At 38.1% G+C, this 25182-nt stretch overlaps 1 protein-coding gene across 1 annotated transcript in view; it reads left to right on the forward strand.

The window, feature by feature from the left end:
- The window catches only part of ITGBL1 (integrin, beta-like 1 (with EGF-like repeat domains)), a 149563-nt gene that overhangs the window by 119764 nt on the left and 4617 nt on the right, over positions 1–25182 (forward strand). Inside the window, exons 8-9 of the mRNA XM_009880568.1 lie at positions 9264–9380; positions 22952–23098. Coding sequence (XP_009878870.1) covers positions 9264–9380; positions 22952–23098 — 264 coding nt within the window. The remainder of the gene's footprint in view (positions 1–9263; positions 9381–22951; positions 23099–25182) is intronic.

Genomic DNA, 25182 nt, shown 5'->3' on the forward strand with positions numbered 1-25182 from the left:
CTTCCACAAAGCCGTTGACATTTTCTAGTAAATTAATCTGCAAATTAAATATCTCTGTGGAATTAGTGCTATGACTCATTACATGGCAGATCATGTAAAAAAGGGGTAAGCAGTCAATCCTCTGGATGATAAGGCAGTCAAATGCATAAAGCTGTAAAGGGCTCAAAAGCCATCACAGCTTCTTGAGCAATGTCTTTGTGTTTCATATTTCTTTCACTTTTGGATTGTGCGTCTTTATTATGTTTGGGTTTTGCTAGAAAACATTTTATAGCAGCTTATGCTAAGCATCAGACAGTTGGACAGGCTGAAAGGGAAATGAGACTTATTTTTCCTGATAGTTGTCAAGGTGAAGGAAAAGCATTCTCAAGTCAGGTCCTTTAAATCAAACACAATACTTAATTTTTCGTATTCTATGAACAAGATGTTAGTTTTAGTAGAATGCCGTGTATCCTTTACTTGATTTATTGGCATCTCTTTACAGTAGTTTGTCTTGATAGTTTGAGTTATTGAAAGCTTTTTGGAGGGAAAGAATGAAAAAGAGATGAAAAGACAGAGCTCAGCTCAAGCTAGAGAAGGTAACATGGGGTGATCTGAAAGATGAGGTGATTTGTAGAAGTACAAAATGTTCAGTACCCAGCGGTGAAACATTTTAAAGGAGGGTAGAGCCCATCGGACAAAGTGGAAAGAGAAAAAAAAGTAGAGAGAAAAGCAGAAAAGAAAGAGGCTGATGGAAGAAAGAGGAACGGTTTTTATTGGGATGAGAGAAGAGGGGAGGGGAGGAAGGGTAGAAAAAAATCAGATGATGGCTTGCTGAATTCTAGGATTTTTACGTCTTTGGAATGACATTTGCCACACTGTCTAGTTTTTCTCTTTTCACCCAACTGATTCCTCCTCCTCCTCTTCCATTTCCACTGTTTTCTGCCTTAAATGCACATTTCTCTAGAAAGCGTTTTGCCACCTTCTTTCTTGTCCTCTTCACACATCACTCCTCTGTGTGGTGACATTGACTATCACATTTCTTTCAACTAGAAAAGTAATTGCCTTTGTAGTCCTACTTGTCCCCTTAATATAGTGAGTGAATTGCCAAGGGCGTGCCCCCAACGGGAGGCCTGAGGAGCATGTCACCAGGAAAAGCAAGGCATAGGGCTAAAATTCTGCTCTTGCAAAGTGGGCAGGGGTGTTCTCGATGACTCGTCTCCTGGAACTCCTCTAGAGATTCCCTGTTGGCTGTGCAGAAACACAATAGCAGCCTTCAAGGAGTGTATCCTCAAAGCACTGCTACTGAGAAAAGGCAGATGGAGGAGACATGCCGGCTTGAAGATGATAGCAGATGTCAACAAGTTAACAATCTGAAAAGGAAACTAGCAGCACAGCAGTGCTTCTTACCCAAATGTATAAAGAGAGGGAGGAAGGAAAAAAAAAAGAAAAGCAAAAAAAAAGAAAAGCGACATGGGAAAGAAGATACAAATCAGGAGCGCTGATCAACAAGAGCTGTAAAAGACTATCTGATGCTAAATCTGTAAAGTGGTGCTGTTGAGTGGATTTGTCTAAGGAAGTATTTCACTATTAGGCTGTCAGAAAGGAAGAGCACTTACTTCAGATGCCATATGCCAACTGTGCAATTAGGCTTCCAGTCATACATGCCGTGTGTACTAAAGTGGGGGGCAAGTCTCAGCCATTTGCAATTACTGTTGCATAACGCTTGCTTTTACAGTCTTGGATATTCGATTTCTTGTGCTGTTGTGAGGCTTCTGTTTGAGATAACATATTTATCTTTTATATCTCCAGGGTTTTTATCTTAGGGATATTTGTTTCCTGTGCTGTTTTTTTTTTCTCCCTTAAGGAAAAACTAAATTGTCGCACCTTTTTCACATTATAAAGCGATTCCATTTTAAAAAGAAAAAGAAACATGCATTTTCTGTCTGAGAAAAAACCCCACACACCTTATTATATGAGGGACAACTTATTACTTTGTCCTAGTGAACAACTTCATAAAACATACATACAATAGTGGAAAGTCTCAGGCAACTTTCACAAGAATTTCTTAATTTGTGAATTTCTGCTGTTTTTTATCAGGCCAAATTCTTATACCAACAGCCATTGTGAGACATTGAGTGTACGTGATGAGCAGACATAAGGCTTTAGGTACCTTCTCCTAAAGAAAAAGGGTAAGATAAGCTGTACACGACAGCCAGAGCTACTGTGACACTCCTTGCATTGTATGTACCCTGTGAGATCTTTCAACCTGTTCCCAGGCTTTTCACATGGGACTGTGATGTTCCATGTAGCGCTGGATGGCTCAGTGTCACTGGGCACTTAACAAAGGCTTGGACTAGGTTTTCCAAGCATGATATGGAAATTAAAATAAAAAAACAGGTGTGTCAACATAAGCAAGTAGTGAAAGTATCCTGGTTTTGAAGCCACATATGGGCCTAAGGTGAGACAATGCAACCTAGAACAAAAAGTTATCAGCTATAGATAAAAGTCTTCGAAGTGTGTGATATGGTTATATGATAATAGTTAGTTGATGGCAGTTACTTTAGTCCCGTTGATAGTACTGAATGTAGTAGCCGATGCAGTTACTGCAGTTGAGAGGTCCCTAGTAAGACTAAGGAAAATACAGATATTTTACCTAATTACATGCTTTAGCTACTGTTGGGGCTATTTAAGTATAAATCTCAGAGCTTGCTGCTAAAAGTTTGCTTCAGTGTACAAAATTCTTGAAAAAAAAAGTAGTTCAAAACCCTGAAGTTTGGAAATTAGATTTATTAAAGCAATATTCATTTCATTTTATGTCTGTATGATTCAGCTAAGCTCTTCTCTGGAGCTTTTATATCTTTAGTTGAGGTCTTGGGTCAGTCATGCTGCAAATAATCTCTTTTTATGAGTAGACTTAAGGCATGTTTGTTTTGTATGTATTGATTTAGAAACAGAAAGTTAGTTCCCAACCCAAATCCAAACAAGAAGTTGTTCTTGTAATTGTTGCAGCACATTTTTTCTTGTGTATGCGGAGATAAATGCCCAATTTTGTTTTTCACAATGCACTGCACAAAAAAATGTGCTTGTGCTTGAACCTTGTGAGGAAAACCCAATTTTCACCAGAAGATCTCCACAAAAACAAGCCCCCACCCGCACCCCAAACCTCAACAGCCTAATAGAGCAATCCTGTGCATACTAAGAAAAGAAATTCTTTGTAGTTTTGTAGCTTCAGCTAAAATACAAAACCATCATTATTCCCATCTGATGTTTCAAGTGCAAAGAAGCGGCTGTACAAGATGTCCTCTTGTGGACTGTTGACCTTCTGTCTTTCCTGCAAAGACTCGTGAGGTGCAGAGCACACCAGAGTCAGGACAGTACGCTACTGATGCACCTCATACACATCTCTGCTCCTATCACTGTGCCACTGACCAGGAATAAACATTGGTACCTATGATAAAGGTCAGTGTGTTGTGATGAAGAGCGTGCTGCACCTTCCTCACGCTGCAGCTACAGCTGAGCACTCTCTACAGAGGCCAAACGACATTTAAGGGCTCTGACATTCTTAATTTCTCTGAGATGGTAAAATATCACTTCAGTGCAGAAAGCAGTGTTCAAGTCCAGCAAGAGAATTGATTTTTTCATGTAGATGTTGAACTCCTTTTGGTGAAGAGGTAGCACCAGCGTTGAGCTCTTTTGTCACAAATCTTCAGGCATGTTGGAACCCTGGAGACAAACGGAACTGTACTGATATAAGTTCATAAAGCTTTTTTAGAAGAGGAAACCTTTTCCCAACATAACTAGAGGTTGCTGATGACATTGTTCATATATTACAGGTAGAACATTGCTCCCCAAATCCTTGTAAGAAACTAATCCCCAGAATTTCATAGATTATGTCAGATCAGCCAGATGTTCAGGTGTTGAAAGAGGTTCCGAGTATACTTTTTCACATACTAAAGATGCTTCCAAAGGTTCCCTTTTTCTGGCACCTCATAAACCATCCAACCAACAAGGTCCAGGAATTACCAACATTTCAAAATCCAGGGTTCCCTCCGTGTATAAGACAGAATTATTTTTTCTATTCAGCACAATATTTTTATATGAAAAAAATATTTTTTACTTATGAAAAGCCATTCTAAGCGTGGGAAGTCTTTTCAGGCCATTTTGGGAATAGGACATGCAAAATAAGATATGTGTGCCCGCTGAGAAGTCTGTAGTTGTTTTCTGTTTGAGTCTATAAATTTCTGCACATTGATCAAGCACAGCTTGATTACGTTGGTCTTAACGCCTCAGATCGAGCAAGGCATTAAGAGATTGTCCACCCTGCTTTTGGCAAGTGCCGCATAATCATTATGTTTCCCTATTTTGTGGTACTATTTATTCCTTTTACTGGTCTTTTTTTTTTCATCCACCACTTAGTCAGTGATTTTTCCTTTTCCTTACCTGAAGCTGCTACATCCTGTCTATTACTTCTTTAAGTCACATGTGCTTCCCCCCACCCACTATGTCCCCTGAAACTTTGTGATCTTCTGTACAAATCTTCCCATCCCCCTTCTCTGATTTACCATTTCTGAACATTATTTTAGATCATCTGTTCCCATTCAGCATGAAATGGGTTCTGCTGGCAGAAAGACACAGCAGCTTTACTGAATGTGCTCAGGTTGCCTGAGATTGCTTGATAACAAAGCAATTGCCAATTTCTGATAGGTAATGCTTTCAGATGTTAAGCCTGGGACAGCCATGGGGCAGAAAATTCCTTCCTAAAGGCACAATCCCTTCTATTTATCACCAGCCAGAAACACCCTCTTTCTGAGGTACCGATGAACCTCGTTTGTTTTTACCACAATATCAGCGCAATTTGGTGCTGTATTCCTTACACATTATAAAAAAAGTTTTTAAAATTACTTAATTTATTTGTTTTCATTTAGAAGATAAAAATTCGGCACCATGCACAGAAAAATCCTTTATGTTATAGAGTTACAACCAGGAAAAGACAATAAAGTACATCTCATTATATTCAGTGTTTATTTTTATATTGAAAGCTATTGTTGTTTCTTCCTGATATTTTTGCTGGCAATAACAAGGTATAAGTGTTTCATTATGCACATTATATAGTTCTAGCACCGTGTTTCAAAATGAAAATTACCTGTATAAAAGAGACTTTCAGTCAGTCTATATAGGCAGCTGGAAAGTGGTTTGAATGCATGCAGCTAATGGTCACAGCAATTTGCATGGGAGCAGGTTTAATGTAAGTCTAGGCACTGTTTACTTTAGTTATGCTTTCATAAATGTTGGACAAGAGGAATGAAAAAATACTACAGTAAATAGCGAATAAAATCAAAAGCTAAAAGCTTAAGGCATGGATTTTTGGAATTCTAGTCAGTTATCTCACAAACTTGTGTTTTAATGAGATGTGACATTTTAATTCCCTTTAGAAACAAAAAACCCCACCCTAAGCTGGTCTTTTTTGAGTCTTCAAGTAATAACAATTATTGGTAATAAGTTAATATTTATATTGAAATCAATGGGAGGAAAGCGTGAGAAGAAATATTAAGACTGTAGACAAATAAATGTCTTGTATAATTATTTTAGTTTTGGAATCTTGCATTGCAATAAGCAGGTTAAGCTTTTCAATGCTAAAAGCTAATACAACCTCCATCATAAAACTTCCTTCATCTGAAGTCAACAGACGATGAAATTTACTCTCCCTGTTTAGCGAGGAGGAGAGGAAGCCACTTGCTATAAAATGAACGTAAAAAGAACTTTTTTCTTTTTACTCATAAAGTGTAGGTCTTGCACAGGCAGTTGAGAAGATGCAGAATATAATAGTCCTCCTGTATTTAATTGTTTCTGTATGCCCTGGAATCTAAAGAGAATTTAGGATGTGTTTGGCAGTAGCTTTCCCTCTATAATCAGGTTGCTATGGTAAACCTATTATTCTAGACGAAGAAAGAGTATGTTTAGTAAAGTGCTGGTCCCTTTTCAGTATAATGTCAGCCTCAAATTACTTTTGAATGATTGAATTTGTACGGTAAGTATTTTACCACAATAACTAAGAGAAGAAGGTCACAGAATAAGGTGTGGCTTCTGTTATTTCCGTACCAGATACATCTGACAAAGTAGTACTATGGCTGAAGCAAGCTTACCCTGCAAATATCTTATCCTGGTTTTCCCAGGGAAGCAGCCTGAAATTTATTGTTACAGAATGCTGTTAATTTTTGTGTTTATTATATGGTGATAAACTGAACCTTTGAAGCTTACATTTGCAACATCCTAGGTACTTAGCTGTTCAGAAGCATAAGGACTTTAATTCTCTGTTAAATTATCTCCACAAAGCGAGCCCACATTACGTAGCCTAATCAAAATCTCAGTACTTTCGGAGGTAAAATATGCTTTTTAAGGCACTACAAAGTTACAATTATTTAGTGCCACCACTAAATTCACTTCCCATGTTCCTGGAGCTGATTTTGTCACTTTAGTAAAAGAACTAATGAACTAATAATTTGAGTATCAATTTCAGCAGCAGTGTACTAAAATACCATAAGTGTAGCTTTGAATATTTAAAAGTAAAGAAATGGCTCATTGAAATCCTTTTCCGGAACACTTACTCACTGAGGTTTCTGTCCGTTTTCAAGACACTTTACTTCTGTTGATGTCCTCATGTTGATGTCAGATGATCTAAATCATACCCTGAGCTTAGGTGGGACCCAGCCAAAATAAAATTCAAGGCAAAATATTAACAAGGAATTTGGGCTTTTTGAATATATGTGTTGGTGTTTTATTCATTAGCTAAGACGAGAACATTGATAAAGTAGGGCCTAAATCCCCTTTGTGCTTGGTTTTGAGAAGACAACCTGAACTTTTATCTCCTACATGACCAAAATGTGCCCTATCTGCCTAGGGATGGGATATTCCTCAGGTTTTTTTTTGGTTTGTTTTTTTTTCTTTTTCTAGTGAAACTGCTGTACATTAACTAAAATTAATAAATATTAATTAGAGCAGGGACTGAGAGGAACCTGTTCCCATTCCAGTGCAAGTGGCTAGCCACTGGGCTCTCAGGTCATTCTGACTTATTAAATTAAGCATTACAGAAGGTAATGCTTAATTACAGAACATGCAGGAGCCTCATTACAGAACCTTCCTTTGCTTGTCCCTCTGGAGGATTTTCCATCTCTGCTGACTCCTCTCTTCAAAGCAACTTGCTTAAACTGATTTTACTGTCCTTCAGGCATCCTCCTTATTATAGCATTAGCTGGCCAGGATAACACCGTTAAAGATGGTTTTATTTATTTTATAAAGTCTTCATGACAGATGGGTCCTGTTCATCAGATACCTATCAGCCTACGGGTGACTGACAGTGCTTTGGGACACTGTGATGTGCCATTTTTGTAAAAGTAGCCAGGTTGTCTGAGGTGGATGCATAGAAGGAGACTGTGAGAGCCCCAAACAGTGACAAGTTGGACTCAATAAAAGCCTCTGTATATTTAAGTAGTAAGAAATTATTTTGTCCCAGTTGTTAATGTAACTGCCCTTCGCAACTAATTACAGCTTAGAGAGTGCAAGCCAATCACATCAATCATTCTGTAGACAATCATATCTTAAATATTGACATGATTACCAAATACAACTGTATTTCATGATGTGGTAGATGCACTTCCTATAACAAGGTTCTTTCTGAAATGAATATCCTCATGTAATTGGCAATGTGATATAGTTTTAAAATTATGTATATGATAAAGGTATCATAAAGTGTTTGCTGTTTATTCTCTCTAGCAGCATGTCTTTTCTAAGATTTTTGCAGTTTAAGTTGATCATAAAATGTCCTTCTAGACTGAATCCTGGCACACAGAATGTCAGCTTGAAACTGCAATGTACATTGATACTTGGGAAGATGAAGAGTATGGCAGCTATAAAATGAGCCGGGAATTTTTCCATTAGTAATAAGATGCTCCTTACTCCAACTTAATTAGACTGGGTTTTTTTCAAAGAACAAACGTAACAAATTTAGGTTAGAAGTTGAAAAAGAAATAAACCAATGATGATGGCAGTATGTTGGTCTAAAAAGTTTTATTGTCACAAAACCTATGGTGAGAAAAGCTCCAATAAGGTTCTCCTTAGCAGTCCTTTCCCATTCTGCAAAATATTTCAGTAAATGCTGGAAAATATTGCACATGCTGAACTGTTTGGTTACATAATGAAAGGCTGCATTTGGAGGATTTTTTTGCTTTGTAGCTGTAGTTCTGTAAATTTGGGTTCTGCAGTCAGTAGAGCAGTGTCCAGGCCCAGGCTGAGCCTCACTGCTGCTGTGTTTTAAATTAGATGGAGAGGAACATGCTTTTCTGCATCCTAGTCCATGTATCCGGTGGCCCTTTTATACAAGCAATGTCTTTTCCCAAGCCCATCAAATTTAATACTTCAATTCACAGTTCGTGTCATATTTAGAGCATTCTCACGGTAGCACTGCGTTAAAACAATATTAAAAATACAGAGTCAAACTCTTAGAAGTTGGGTAATAAAAAAAAGGACGTTACCCTGAACTGAGTCTGTCTCATATGTACAAAGTAAGACTGTCCTTGATCTTATTTTTTTTTCATATCTGACCATTTAATACTCACTGCTCTGAGGGCGTTTGGGTGGAAGGTCTGTGGGAGTTTGGCCGAGTCTATTCCCCCTTTAAGCTCTGGGGAGTTCTGTGAATAGGTTAATGGAAAGGACGACTCTGAGAGAAGTTGTGCTTTTGACTTCTATTTTCTCAGGTCTAGAAAAGAAAAATTATAGGGATTTTTGCTTTCCAGGTGCCTGACAGAATACTTAAAAAGTGTTATGTTTCTACATGAACAGAGAGTATCTTAGATAGCCTAGATAGCCCTGTGCATAGACTATTTATTCTAATCACATTCATTTTGGAGTTTCTTGAGGTACGGGCTAAATATTTTAGATCAATTATAGAGGTTGATTATGCAGTTAAACATGTGCCATAGCTCTGTTATGCAAAGTTGAGATATGAAAAACATATGATGCCAATGATTGCTTATTGTTGCTGTTTTCACCCAGTCATAACAGTGATGTACTCCCGTTGCCATGGAGGAGGGATAGTTTTCCTTGGGGTTGGGTTTTTGTTTTGTTTTTTTGTTTGTTTTTTAATAGTGTTTATGTGCATACTTTAATTAATACAGAGTGACTTATAGTTTGTCTTTGGGGGATAGGGTGTAGAATAACGTTTGGGTTTTATTTCCTTTATTTTAATTTACTAAAATCATGACTCTGACAATTGTTTATTCTTACAGGGAGATGTGAATGTGGCCAATGCACTTGTTTCCCTCCAGGAGACAGCAGAGTTTATGGCAAAAACTGTGAATGTGATGACCGACAATGTGAAAATATGGATGGCGATGTCTGCAGGGGTATGCATTCACATAGCATAACATAACATAACATAACATAACATAACATAACATAACTCTTGACAGTTTATAACTTTCCGTTCCCCCCCCCTACCCCCGGTTTTATAATATAATGTCACTAGAGATTATTGACATTATTGATTCATTATAACAGATTATAGATTTTTGTAAGAAATAAGCTATATAAATATTTAGTCAATATTTATTTTAAAACTTCAGAAACACTAAAAAGGAAGTAGATTAGATACAATTAATAGCATAAATGTAAATGCTGTAGTGTATCCCAAATTCCAGAATTGTCCATTAAAGAGGAATACAGACACTTAAAGGAAAACCTGAAAAATTAGGTGATTTTACACTGTGTTTAGTACAGTTGATGTTTTACTGAGAATGCTGTATTTTACCTAAGGTTAATAATGACCAGCAATACTTTTGAGTATTTCATATTCACTGACAAGTATATATCTGTTTTCTAAAAAAGTAGTAAAAATATAGATGAAAGAGTCTAGAATGCTTGAGATAAATTGTCGTAGTAATTGTACATGTAGACAGTTTATTTTAATTTTGACAGTGAAAACCTCTCTTGTTGATTTTTCAGTAAAGTATGTTGGTGTTAAGCAATATTTCAAATTAGTTTTAGATGTGCTAATGCATACATACCGTATGGTATTTTAAAAACAGGTGAGTAGTATTTGTCCTAAATGCTCTCTTTCTAGATTTTATTTGCTTTATTTTTAAAATTAGTCTTTGATTCTTAATATTAACAAAGTAGTTTTTGTGAACAATGACACACTTTATATTCCTTTTTTCTTTGTGAGAAGAAAATGTATTGCTTCATAATCTTCGTATCCATAAAAAATTCTGACTACAGGAAATATTCTTCAAGGTCTCTGCCATGTAGAAGGTAGGCATATATGGAAAATTCGAGTTCAAATGTCTGACCAGCCATAATAACATTTTAAAACATTCAGTGTAATTCAATAATATGAATGTGTAGATAAAGAATAATTTAAAATTTAATTTTGTTTAAAGGACTTGAAAGGAGATATAAACACAAAAAATCTGGGTGATATTTATTATAAATTAAGAGGTTGGGAACCAAAACTCATTGTCTTTCATGGTTGAAAAGATCTCTTCCATTTCTGTTATTCATATTTTGTATTATTTGATGACACTGCTTTAATGTTAATACTGCTAATTATATTGCACCTTTTGGAAATTAGAGACAAAAAATACATTCTTCCTTATTAGGAAAGATACAGGGATAATTTTAATTTTTTTTGCTAGCTAGAGCACCTCACAATTAAATGAATAATCACATCCATGCTTGAGCCAGCGTCCAATTTTTTACTGTGCAGGAGACACTCTAGGTCACACTATTACATGAATAAACTCTCGCCTTTAGTCTAAAAAGCTTTGTCCAAAGAGAATGGCAGAAAGTATTTAATTAATTTTAAAACCAGCTTATTTTCCAAATTTGGAAACAACAAATAGAAAGGAAAGCCAGCTCATGGATTTACCAATCTGTTGTAGTCGTAAGCAAGTTTGACTTCTCCACCTTCAGTCAAGCCAACAGTTTAGTTACTAATGATTCTATGCAGGTGAAAGGAATTATATGGGAAAATGCAATTCAAGTGAATTTGAAATTACAATGCACAGCACCTGTTGACAGGACTTCAGAAGGCCCAATCTGTGATTTTTGCTTTTCCAAGGAGCTGAGCTTATTCCTAATTCTTCACCCCAAACAGTAGAATAAGCACTAAATCACAAATCCTGTTGTCCTGGGTTTTCTTCTTGAGTAAAGAGAGAGGAGGGAACATAGCATAAGGTGATGATTAAATCCACCCAGATCTGAGCTGACCTCTGAAGTGCCTCAAGGGAGACTAGAGAATCTTTGCTCACTCACAGCTGTGTGAACTTGGTGAAGTGAAGCTGGTCTCTTGAGTTTTAGTCTTCTCAACTAGAAGTCATCCAACTACTAATACCGTCTTCTAAAAATTAATGGATTTCTCTAGTAAATCTATTGGGATTCCAGTAGTAAGTAATTTGCAGTTTATTTTCTCATATTCTTGATATTTTGTTTCTTGTTCTATTATATTTCAAAATATAATTTGAGATATTTTTAGATTATTCTAGGTTTGGTTGTAATTTACTCCTATGTATGTTCCTATATTATTATTTCCTGATTCAATCCACTTTCGTTCTTTTACAGCCATGAACTGTTTTTCCCTTCCTCTCTTTCTGTTCTTATGCCACTCAAGTACTTTTTGCTTGCACATGTCTGGTTCTTCCATGTGATGTGTGCTGAGATTCAAATTAGCACACATGCATGTGTGCTTGCACATGTCTGGTTCTTCCATGTGAGGTGCGCTGAGATTCAAATTAGCACACATGCATGCCTTACTAATCATTCATTTCTCTTCCATACACCACTTCTCCTTTTCTTGGCTGCTGGAGCTCTGGAGTGGCTCCTTCCCTCATTTCCCCTCTCTCTCCCTCTCTTTGCTCTCTTTTTTTTCTTTCTTTCTTTTTTTTTTTTTTTTTCTTCTGTTTTTACTGCTGGCAGATCCTGAAACCTTATTTTCTTTGACCGTCCAGTGTCCATCTGTGCTTTTGATCCACCTGCCTCAAGAGGTCACGCCCCCACCCCAATAACTTAAGGCGGCACCTATTTAGGTGTAAGTACTAAGTACAGGAATGTTTATCTTCCAAGAGTCGCTACCGATTGCAGCTTTCTGTTCACTCACCATTTAGCAAGTGAATTCCGCTCACCATCTCTCACCTTCTAACTCAGGATATGAGCCATTTACCCCTTATTTATTTTCTGTGACTTCAGCTTTCACTGTGGCTTCCACCATTTTCATTGAAATGTCTCTTCCCACCGTTTCACACCAAATGTAGGAATTTCTGTTACTGTTATCCTTTTCAGATCCTCAATAGCCTCTGACTTTACTGATAGCTTCAGACCTGGTAATTGTCAGATGTTTTGCTTGGCTATCACTTTTTACCCTGATTACAATTTGAATGATTCCTTTGATATACAGTGTTTCTCATTCCTCCCTTTTCAAGAGATCCTACCAATTTTAACCTTATTTTCTTTCCCCTTTTGCAACCTATCCACAGAACTTCTCTCATTAATTTTGTGCCAGTCACATACACATCTCTCTTCCTTTTGGGTTTGCCCATGCTTCCATCTCAGCCTGAACCTCTTGACACCTCTGGCCAAACTGCTTATTCCTTCCTCTTTCCTTCTCCTCTTTTCATTACTATTTTTCTACCACTGTTGCTACCTAGGCAATCGCTGTCAGAGCATAAGCCCTTGCTAGTAATTCTGGCATCAGAGAATTGTAAGCTGGGCTCTGTGAATGTGCAGGGTCTGACAGTGAGCACTGAGTGCCTGTAAAGCACAAGGAAGGAATACCAGTGTTTTCAAATTAAATGCATGCTGAAATAAGAACTGTGAATGACAACCTAAATGATTTGAATAAGAATTGTTACTGGCCTCCTCTGACCAGCAGAGATTGATTAATAGCTTGCTTTCCAGCCCAGCTGTCCATGCGATGGTAGAAAGACATGAGGCGAAAGATATGATAAATTAGGGTACAACTGAACGAGACCCTATTACCGTGTTTCTGCATGATTGTAGTGAGTCATTCACTTAAAAATTCAGCTGTCCATCATCCCAGTACCAGGAATAGAGACATTACGTCTCCACAAAGACAAAGGTTGCAGGAGGACTCAGCATAGATTCCACAGCACTCTACTATTAGAAATGGATTCATAGAATCATAGAATGGTTTGGGTTGGAAGGGACCTTTAAAGATCATCTAGTTCCAACCCCTCTGCCATGGGCAGGGACATCTTTCAATAGTTCATGTTGCTCAAAGCCCCATACAACTGGACCTTGAACACTTCCAATGATGGGGCCTCCACAGCGTCTCTTGGCAACCTGTTACAGTGTCTCAACACCCTCATAGTGAACAATTTTTCCCTAATGTCCAATGTAAACCTATACTCTTTCAGTTTAAAACCATTTACTTATATGCCCCCTTTAAATATTGAAAGGCTGCAATAATGCATCCCTTCTCTTCTCCAGGCTGAAAAACCTCAACTCCCTCAGCCTTTCTTCACAGGACAGGTGTTCCAGCCCTCTGAACATTTTTGTGGCCCTTCTCTGGACCTGCTCTAATAGGTCTATGTCTTTCTTATACTGGAGACCCCAGTACTCTAGGTTGGTTCTCAGCAGAGTGGAGTAGAGGGGCAGAATCACCTCCCTCGGCCTGCTGGCCTGCTCTTTCCTTTGTCTTCACTTGTCTGTGCCTCTGCACAAAAGCTTAATATGCGATAGCTGGAGGAGGTTTCTCATGCAGACTTTTCGAGATTGGTATGTTGTACCTAAAGGCCCGTTCCCTACAGTTCATCTTTTTTCCCAATGATGTAAGGTTTGCCCAGGTGTATTGCAGCATTGATTGCAATATTTAACGTAATGGTTTTTTATGTTTTTACTTGGTTCTTTGAGTCTTTCATGTGCAAGTTAAGTTATTTTGGTGCACACACATGACCAGAGAATCACAGGTTTGCTAGTCCAAGTTTGTTCTTTGGACGGCTACGTCACTGATGTACACAAGGCTTGATATTTACTTATCTTGTATCGTACTTCTCTCTCTCCTTTGAGTTTATGGCTGTGCTGCTAGCTGCAGATGTGTCCTGAGCTTTCAAGTGTTGTTTGTTCCCCTACTGTGTCCAGTCATGTTTTTTAGTTGATGTCATTGGTGGCTGCTCCACCTCAGTGGGTTGACTGTTGTCCATTATGTTCTGTTCCCTTTCTGAATTGAGGGCAGGCTGGCAATGAGAATTCAGGACAACAGTAAAGATCAATTTGAAATTGATTCAATAATGCTCTTAACTCCATTAATTTTGATTTGTTCTCTGGACCATTATTGGTCTAGCTGTGAGTTCTTGTGACAGAAAAGCAGCAACCACTGAAGAAATAAAACAGAAACCCTTTTGGATCTTCTGCATGCTACCGGTTGGTACAGGATTGTGCTGCTCAAAACCCTTACAATATAAATAAACCAAACAAAAATAGCAAAAAAGTGGTTGAATCTCCACACACGGCCTTCACTAGGGCTACTAGCAAAGGTTGAAACTCAAAACAAGTAACACATAGCAAGGCCCTCCCATATTTCTAGGGATGCTCATATTTTGTTTTATGTCGGTATTTCATACTGTGCTTCATATAGGGGGCTACCAATTAGATAATCAGCTGTGATAAGACCTTTCAATATTTAATCATGGATATTTGCACTGTCCTTAACACTAAGAAACAACTAAGCCTCTGGTCATCCCAGGAAGCCAGTTTTTTTGACTGGTGACAATAGAATACTTTGAGAAGTCCCATTTGTTTATTTTCAAGTGAGCAAATCACTTTGATGACTTTTTAACTATTTGTTTTGGCCATGGCACATCAAAATATAATCCTAACACTGTAGGGAATCCAGTTGTGTAATGGCATGTCACATCCTCTCACATCAAAGAGTAAATGCAGCTATATTTTTGTTTGTTTATACCAATGCCTTTTGGTAAAAGGCATTAGTTCTCATTAGTTTGAAATTCTGGTTGTAGTATAAAGGCTTGGAAAAGCTGGAGGAGCTGACTTGTTATTGGAGGAAATGCTGAGGTAATTAATATTTCCCTCTTTACTCAGGTCTGCTTTTACACCTCTCTGCCCTCTAAGTATAGGAAACCAGTGCAGAAAAACTCTACCTGAGACTTTATGGAGGGGAAATTAATATTTTTTTTTTTATAAAATTCCAAAGTAAATTAATTTTCACCACTCAGACACATTCTCTCATTGATTTCATTCACTCGCATTCTCACGCCTACATACAAACGTCAAAGTGTCTGGATTTAAGTAGTTTGGTCAGGATAACTTGTGTGTGACACAGAAGATGGACAGGAGATGCTGCCCGTGAAGTTCTCAGTAGGTCTTTTTGTATCATCTTGACTGACAACAACAACAAAAAAGCTTTTAGACACATCTTTTATATTGTTTAGGACCCAACAGTCAGAATGATCCTTTTGACTCACGATTTTGCTTCCTTTTGTCTTGAAGTTTCAGGTAAGTCTGGTGCCTGTTGTCTGTGCTTCCTCATTTTTGACATTCTTAGAACAGTGCTATTCTTTTTGGGCTCACAAGGAAAGGAATGACACAAGTTATGCACTGTGTCTGTCTTGACATTCTTTGTTGTTGAGCACCTGGTCTTCTGCTGACAAGTCGTCATGCAAGTCATCATACCATCATTTTACCAGAGTTCAGACCTTCTGGTTTTTACTAAATAATACATTACTCAGTTTTACTGCTGTGAATATGTTGTTGGTTATCAGTACAGGTCATGTTTTTAAGCTCATTCTTGTGTTTCTTTTGATGCTTACCTACATGTTTCCATTCATACATCATTCACACCAGTCTTAAGATTTCCAATACAAGTCTCTCAGTATTGGCAGAGAACAAGGGAAAGGCTATGGTTTACAAGGTGTACGCACGCCTAAAGCCACAATTCCCAGCCTTCCGGTGTTTTAAACTTTTACAACAGAGACAGAAGCTTCCACATCACATTCTGAAAATTAGTGAAGCATTCTAGGATCACATAGTCATCACCAGGATATACAGTGGTGGAAGTGCTCGCTCTCAAAAGGTAAAACTTGCCCCTAATTGCCATGCTTTTTTGAATATAAAATTTTCATTTCTATCCAGCCAGGCTAAGTAATTTGTTTCAGAGGAAGTACTTCCTTTCTTTCCCTTTTTGGAATACAACTATGCCTTATTATATGATAAAGATATAAACCAGAAACTGTCAATTCTTTTCTATGAAAGTTCTAGGTCCATACTACAGAAATCATGAATGACGTTTATTTTTGTCATCTGTTCAGTGAAGCAGAAATGGGATATCTTCAGATAGAATGTTCTTATGAGGACTAATAAGACCATAACCATAAAAATGAAAGAGTTATGATCAATAATATGCTTTGTTAAGCAAAGCTAAGTATTAATACTATGGTGCAGTTGCTGTCAGACGAATTCCTCATTTCTTGCACTAATGTTGCTTCACAGAAACAGAAGTATCTAGGACGTTTATGGAACTCTCTAATATACCTAAAATGCAAATTAGGAGAGAAAAATGATACCAGCCTATCTCCCAGACAAAGACAGCTTTTGGCATTGACTGGTCTGAAATTTCAGAAATATGAATTCAATTTCTGACTCTACCATGGCTTCTCAGACGACATGGGACATCATTTCGGAGTCTTCAGTTGCCTAAAGTTAGGCACCTTGTATGATTTCTGATGCCCAAGGCTACCCTTGCCCGTAATGTCTCTGCGATTCCTGTTATGTTAAAATAATAGTTTATTTCCTACCTAGTAGGTTTTTTGCCTTTCCTCTTGAAAAGCCTTCAGAGCAGGGACCGTGTTCATTTGACTGAGGAATCTGAAACACCTATAGTTGTTACAGAATTCACTAGGCATTTTTATACTATTTAATAGAGAATTTTGATTATGGTATTTTTTCTTGAAAAATGAAATTGATTCTCCTGGGGCAAAAGAGTTCAAACACATGCTTATTGGGTAAAACTGGTGCCAAAAAATGTGAAAATGACTGTATTAGGTAGTGGAGAAGTCAGAGTCTACTTGGTGTAAAGCTAGTGTGATTTAGGGTTTTATTTTGAAAACACAGAGTAGAGAATTAATCATTTGGTGCCTGTGTGCACTTAATTACTTCATCCTAGCTCTGAGGCACATCCAAGGGCAGCAACAGATAAATTCAAAAGGATCAGTAGGTATTGAATTAGATACAAGAGTGACTAATTGTCGTAGTTTAGCCACGTGGTGTAGCCAGTACAGGTATTAATGTGCATGGTATATTCTGTATTAAATTAGTTTAAGTTTACTTAGCTAATTTTACTTTCCTAATTTTTCCTTGAAATGCACTACAGATTTCTGTCTTGGTCACCCAGACATTTGTTCAGGTATATGAAAAGTTGAAACTTTGCATAGATGCACAGAGAATGTAGTTTGTTTAGCTTTTCAGATAGCATAAAATGTATTTTTGGTTTGTTAAAAGATTCTTAGTTGAATATTTCTGCTGAAATGAGCAGTAAAGGAATTGCTAATGCATCGACATTTAAGTTGATTTAGAAATATTAATTTGCAAAGGCCAAAAGGGGCTTATATATCGAACCCTTGTGTGTTAGGCTATAAATAGCCATTCCGCTATACCCAGGCTTCCCCTACGTTGAACTCTGTGTACTGAGTGCTACTAAAGCCTCTCTCTGAGAAGGGCATCCAGACACACTCTGAAGACTCTAAGACATGCGCAGCCCATGCCAACATCACAAGGAAATTTGTTCCAATAGTCATCATCCTTTTTTGAAATGCAGTTTTGTTTCTCAAATGAATTTGTCAGTATCAACTTTTCTCTCTGGTTCTTGCTTTGTCTTTCTCTGGTTGTTTGAGAATCCCCATTCTAGTACCTTCAAAGAAGGTAGTTCAGATCCTGCCAAGACACATAGGGGTTTTTTGTTTGCTTTGGTTTGGTTTGGTTTTTTTTTCCCAGTAGGCTAAGCAAATACAGATCTCTGAAGTTCTTTCAACAGGCCATTTTCTCCGCCCTTTGAATTCTTTCATTGGAATCTTTTGGGGCTCTTCTAAGTTTTTCAAAATCTCTTCAAGCATGGATATCACAGTGAGTTGCAGAGCTTTAATGTCCACCTCATCAATGCTCTAAATGTTCCTACTCATTTCTGTTCCTACTTGCTTCTCTCCTGTTAAACACACACGAGGATGGCATTAGCCCTTTTCACTGCAGTGTGTCACTTGAAGTTTTTACTGAGCTGCCTGCCTGCTGTGTTCCTCAAACTGGAGCAACAGTCCACCTTTATTGGACTTGGACAATAATAAGCGACCTATTACGGAAATATATAATAGACAATCAGTATTTTGCTTCCAATTTACATCAGGTTTCTCTAACTGCAGTTGTCACAACTGTTTCAGTCTAATGGCATTCTCCTGGTGTTCAATAAAAATAAAAATCAGTGATTCAGTAGTGTTTTTACCAACTCTTTTAGCATATTTGGGCAGGTTAATGAAGCCTGCTCACTTAGAAATATTTCTTCCAGATAGATGTTGTTTAATATACTCAAGTTAATAGTATAATAGAAAGTTCTTTATCATAGCCCTGTAATAAAAACGGGAAAATCCTGTTTCTATTTAAATACAGAGAGAAATATTTCTTTCATTTACTGTGTTGTTCTAAATCAGGGACCCTGTATTATGCCGAGATTTTTCATATTCCCAGTATAGTTTTAAAATGTTGTATTTTTCATCTGGTTATAGATTTTTTGGGTGGCGCTTTTTTTTTTTTCCCTATTATGTCTGTATTATTCACAATAAAATTTCTCATTTATATTGGTTTCTATCTTTTTCATCCTACTTTCTCTGGGTGTACAGTCTTCTCACTCCTAACTCGTAGCATCTCTCCATCGTTAGACCTGGGTGGGTTTATCTCTTACTGTGGAAAAACGTTGGGCTATCAGATAAATTCTCCATACAGAACAGTCAAATTCGTAATTTTATAGCTGAAGATTTGTTTCCCTCATTTCTGGTTAATATTGACTTTATTATGTATCCATTATATTAGTATGAGAAACAAATTTTGCCTGGGGCTGGCCTCAGTTTGCCTTTCATGAACATCACCTCATTAGAATCAATTAGTCTGTAAGAAAGACCGGCTTCCTCTGCAGTGATTACTTCACCTTTTTCATTGTGCTGACATTCCTATGCAGTGGTGCCTTTTGTATTAGGAAATTATCACGCAGTTTTTTTGGGAACTCTGGCAACAGTTGCATGAGTAGTCCTAAACTGAAGTTCTCCACAACCACACTGTTTTATTTTCAGGCACGGCAAGAAATAATTCATCCTGGTGGTTGATTTGATTTGATTTGGGTTGATTTGTGTTATAATGGACCTCTGCTAGTAATCTGTCACAGCTTGCTTTGTTGCTGCATTCATATTTCACATCTAAATCTTGTGGTTATTGAATTTATTGATAATTCTAAACAAAGTGACAGTATCTCTAACATGATATTTTTCTCTCCTTTGCCCCTTCTCCGTCCCCACCACAGTCTTTCTTCTTGATTGGAGACTAATGTTTAAAACATTCTGTTAAATATTTAAATGTTTGTTAACACAGATTTTTATGAATGAAGATCTATAGTCTCAGAGCCATTGCAATATGCAATTTGTTTATGATTTTAAGTGCTTTACGTTGAATCTGAACTGACGATAGACCAACACTTTCCAATAAATCTGCTTAATCTGAATAGTTAAATCAGTATTTTATCGTGTTAGCCAATTCAGTTGGGCTGGAAGTCTTCAATTAGAGATTTTTCTTTTCCCCTTTGCTCTGTGATTGCTTTATTCTTGAATTTTATAATCCTCTATGAAGGGAATTGTATTCATATCTGAAAGGACCTATGAGCAAGAGTAGCACCTTTTTGTTGTTGATCTCGCTCATAGTTTTGAGAGCCTGGCATTCATTGGAATGAAACTGGGACACTTTGAATGCAATTTGAATGTTACGTTCAGCTGAAAGCAGTTGCTCTTCCTTTCGGTCAGCTTGTCTGGACGTCTTCAGGCAAAAGCAAAGAGCCTCCGCAAGGAGGATATACACAACTATACCACGTAAAGCAGTTATCCACAGGCAAGTACACACAGAGGATTGCTAGGAGTTAACAGGCGTTGGGCTAAGCACTTGCATGCTCACCACCCCGATGGATGAGGCATTCAAAGAGCCGTGCCTGCCCAAGCTGGTGTCAACTAGGAGTAAATATTATTTTGGTAAAATGGGTTCCTTGAGACAAAAGAATCCTTTATGTTGCGAGGATTTATATGGGGTAAAGGAGGAGAGGAATGGTCATCTCATAAAAATGCATGTCAAAATTTTATGGGATAAACTGCAAATTCTGCTGTAAATTAATTGATTATTCATTACCTTTTTATTTGACTTTTTTAAAGGCTTTACAGGCATCATCAGCCTCTACATTTGATAACTCATAATGACTATACAAGAACAACGATACAAAATTATTTTCTCAGTGAAATCAGTGTGGCTTTCTTACTATTTGTTGCTAAAATGATCACAAGTCTTTGTATCCCCACAAGCAATTTTCCAACACCGACATCTGGTTGTATATTTTGCTCTTCAGGGGTTGAGCTATTCTCGTATCTAATCTATATGTTGCTAAGAAAAAATAAATAAGGCAGATAACTGACTATGGCTAAGCTTCTGTCAAAGCGTTTTTAATGAAGCCAATTGCATGCCATCTACCTGGAAGAAGCATACAGGAAAGTATACATGCTTGTTTTCTACCTCTTGTATTTTGGTTTGTGGTACAGTTGCTCTTGATCCCAATCTAATGCAGAAGCTAAAGTAGGATCAACCTTCTATTGTTGCTAGTTATCAATTTGTAGTATTTGGTATCTATTAAATGCATATATGTAAATCTGTTCTTGCTGAATGTCACTTGCAGAAGTATTATTACTGTCATAATAAGACTGCATCCTTGTTACTGAGCATTTAAAGTTATATAGGTAATAAGGTAAAAAGGTCAATACACAGTCTGGAGTACAAAAATTATTCAACATTTTTATCACTGTAAATGATATCTCAAAGACTTTGGAGCTTCCAGCATTTTCTAATTTAAATTAGTGAAGTATTTGGCCATCAGTATGATATTAAGGAATTCCACTTACAGCAAACTACAAGGTTTGTCTCTCCTTTGGGCTTCTACTAGTGCTGCCTACAGGTTTACAACATCAAGTCGCACTGTTGCCTCATGAGAAGTCCACAAATTAGAAAAGCAAAATTGCTGGTTTGCTTCTCTGCATCCTACAGCTCAATGCTTTGCCAGATACGCCTACTGCTTGTTCCCTTCTTCCCAGCCCATGCTCCCAAATTATCTCAGTCCGTTCGTTTCTACTCCCTTGCCCTACATAGCAGGTAGGATAGGACAAAAGTCACTGGTATGTATAATTTCCTTCTTTTAAGCCCAGTAAACTGATCAGCTAAGGAATGATCTTCTCTGCTGCAGAAATATTATTCAAGGTAGAAAAGTGAAATTGTGGCTGGGAGACATTTTTTCCTTCTTTTTTTCTGTTTTCCATTTCTGTATTCTTGTCTGCATTTGTTGTCACTTTTCCTTTCTTCCTGGCCAGATTTTCCCCTAGGTTACTATTCACCATATTTTCATTTTTTTATTAATCTTCATACAAATAATTCTCAAAGATTCTATTTCATCTTTTTTATTTTTCCTTTTGTTAAACATTGATTATAGCTTCTAGGCTCTATCTTTAACCCACGTACTAGGGTTGTTTTGACCTGTCCTTCACTTGTCATTACCTGTCCTTTCCCTAACATTTCAGTGTATTCCTCTGCACTTGCTCCCTATTTTATGTTTTTTCTCGTTCCTCTTTTCTTTCTGTCCTTTCATTTCCCCCTGGTTTTCACCCTTATTATCCATCATCTTTTGATAGCTACGTCCTCCACTGTATTCTTCTTCTGTGTCTCCATCTTCCCTCTCATCCAGGCTTCTTGTCTTGATCTGGGAATTGAAATCTGTGTGTCCCTGTGGAGAGAGCCCACCATGGTCATCTGCCCATTCTTTATCAAAGTCCTGCCTTGGGGTCATACAAGTGTTTGCTCTGGAGAATGCTCTCGTCTCTTCCTCCCTCCTGCTCATCCCTGAGCATTTCACTGCAGTATCAAAAATGAAAATGCCAAACCTTTTAAACTGCTGAGCTGGGATAGCTGTGTCTGGAGAAGACGTGAGAAGAGAAACAGGATGATGTTAGGGTCATGAGAGGAACTCTTTGCAGGTTGCCAGTTGGGTTTATATACAACCGATTTTAGCAATTGCATGAGACCGTGGGGGATTTGTCTTAATTCTGTACTGTATGAGTTAACCTGTAGTAATTGCAGAGTATGATGAGTCCAGGCTTTGGGCATCAGCTGCTCCATGGACTGCAGCAGATAACCAACAGTAGTGGGCTGCTGGAGGAATTTGCAGCTTTTATTTCCCTTACCTGTTCTACTGTGGGCTGTGCTTCTCTCAGCCCTGTGCTGGCATCTACTTCTTCAGCTGAGAGTATGAGATATACAGGTGATAGTTTAGCACCGGGCTGCAGGATTAAAGATTTAGGAGGAAAGGGATTGTGTGTGTTCTCAGTACACCATAGATTAGGGAACATCCCATAAAGTTGGGCTGATGCTGAGCTTTTTGGATGACGGGAGACAAGCTTATGTTTTTCTGTACATCACAGGGGCACCCTGTTTAACACAAGAACGAGAGAACTAAAGAAGGCCACCCTGCCTGGAAGCTGTGTGATCCATCTATCTGTCTGTCTATCCCATAGCACGCACTTCACACCGCAGAGGTCTGAAGATGATCTCAGTTGTGACCACAGTCTCTGCTTTCTGCTTGTTTTGCTCATAACTAACCCTGGTGTCGTTACAGGCCATGGTGTCTGCTCATGTGGCCGATGCATTTGCCAGGACGGGTGGTTTGGAAAGTGGTGCCAGCATTCCAGGAAGTGCAACATGACAGAGGAGGAGAGCAGAAGTCTCTGCGAGTCAGCGGATGGCATATTGTGTTCGGGGAAGGGTAAGAACTGGCAGCTGAGCTACCCCATGTCAGTGCTCCGCCAGAGGATCGTGTTTTCTGGAAGACTAATGTGCATGACAGTGGGTTGTTGTTTAGTAACCCTTTCTTACAAAGGCACCTATTATTAAAAGGATGTTATATTTGGCTCCGTAATGCACTTACATCCATTTTGTCAAACACCCACCACAGACAGCCGTGCATGTTTAGCAGCCTTGCTCTCCTATGCAATTTGTTAATAGCGTATAATTTCCTGTATGTGTTTATCTGAAGGTCTGCATTGAGCAGCTGTACATTATAAACTAACTGTCAGTGCTCCATCCGGTTTGAGGATCAGGGATGCTACCTGCAGTAACACTGCAGTGGGGAAGATGGCAAATGTAGTATCTCAGGCAACAGTAAGAGGAGGAGAGTGTTTAACAGCAACATTTGGTACACTTAATCACTCCCCTCCCCAACACAGCAGCAAAGGAAAGGTAGATGTCTGCAGTCCCCACGACAGAAGCCCTCAAACTCTTTCATTTACTAATTTTTATTCAGGTGGTTGCATCAGCTTCAGTCCAGCTATAAAAAATAGCCACAAGGAGGAATAAAATTTAGAAAATCTTGATAATTATCTGAAATTGTTCTCTGAGGTTCTTACCTTACAGTCTTTCAGGCTAGTAAATTGCATTACTGGAAGGAGGGCTTTTTAGCTCCCCATAGTGCAAACTGCCTAGTTTTGTACGTAATATGTCTGAAAGACAATAGACAAAAAATAGGTGGTGGGACTGGCTTGAGGCCAGTCACTCCAGACTGAACATGCCATTTCATCTGCTTATATATCCCTTGTATAGGCAGGGAAGAAACCTGCTAGCTGGAAAAAACAGTTAGGAGGCTTCTACCTCAGGCAGATTTCCAATTGTCCCTTTGGTAACTTTTGTTTCAGTGCAAAGGAAATTTAAATGTGGCTTCCAGCCTGGCCTTCTTCCATATGTATTATCACTTATCAGAATTCTCCCCCAGTGCACCAATTTAATCTGGGGTGTCCGTCACCGTCCCCACCCTTGCAAGGTTGTTGCAATCTCATAGAAAATTAGGAAGTTGCACTGTTTCTCTACTGTTTCCAGAAGATGTGGCTATCTTTAAATTAGTGTCTGTGTAAGAGGTTGATGAGTTACTGGAGAAATGGAGTTACTCTGTTTTACTGCAGAAGTTAACTTTTCTTCTTTAAGTCTCGGTGTCCCTGTGATTTTTTTATATAAACCATGAAGGTGAGCAAATATGCTTAAAATCAATAAAATGCACTAGATAAGATTCTAAATAAACATAAATATGACAAATTATGTGGAATTTTAAAACATTTGTATTATCTGCTACCCTTTTGTAAGGATGGCTGAGAGCTATTAATTCAGCCTGTGGGTCTTACTCTGAGAACAACTAACTTTGAGCATGTATATCAAGGTTACAATTTACTTTGAGGCTTTGGCAGCAGATAATCTGACAGGAATTTGCAGAGACATGGAGGGTTGGGTTGTTTTTCCCCTCTGTTGGCTATGGTGCCAGGGGCTGGTTTGGGATCTCTGGGTCACTGATGTAAGTTGGAGCAGTCTGAAAGTTGCTCTAGGTTGTAACCAGCTGCAGGCAGGTCATGGTTTTAAACCTAACTAACTGCATGAATGGAGGCTCCAAAAGCATAGATTTTCTAAGGTAGTAGTTCTCTGTTGAACGGCATTTACTTTCTATGAGAATTACAAACCTGACCCTAAATCCATATTCAGCTACACTGGTGGGATTTTTTTTTTTTTTAAAGTTCCATTGGTCTCTAAGAACAGGGAAGCTTCCAATGTGACGAACAGTTGCCTTGAGGACAGTCAATATAATAAAGCTGTGTCAAATTAGATGCTATAGTGGCTTTATTGTGGGAAACGCTGGTCATATGTAAGTGCTTGTCCCAGCAGAGAAATACCTACATAAGATAGCTTCAAGAAGTGTGTGGCCAGTAAACTTCCAAGGAGGTTGCCTCCTGTCTCTTCTCTGAGCATGGTGGGGATCACAGGCAAAACCAGTCTAATTACTGGTAACTTCTATGCTTACTTTTTTTTCGC

Source organism: Charadrius vociferus, unplaced genomic scaffold (assembly GCF_000708025.1).
Source record: "Charadrius vociferus isolate BGI_N301 unplaced genomic scaffold, ASM70802v2 scaffold180, whole genome shotgun sequence".
Classification (NCBI taxonomy): Eukaryota; Metazoa; Chordata; class Aves; order Charadriiformes; family Charadriidae; genus Charadrius; species Charadrius vociferus.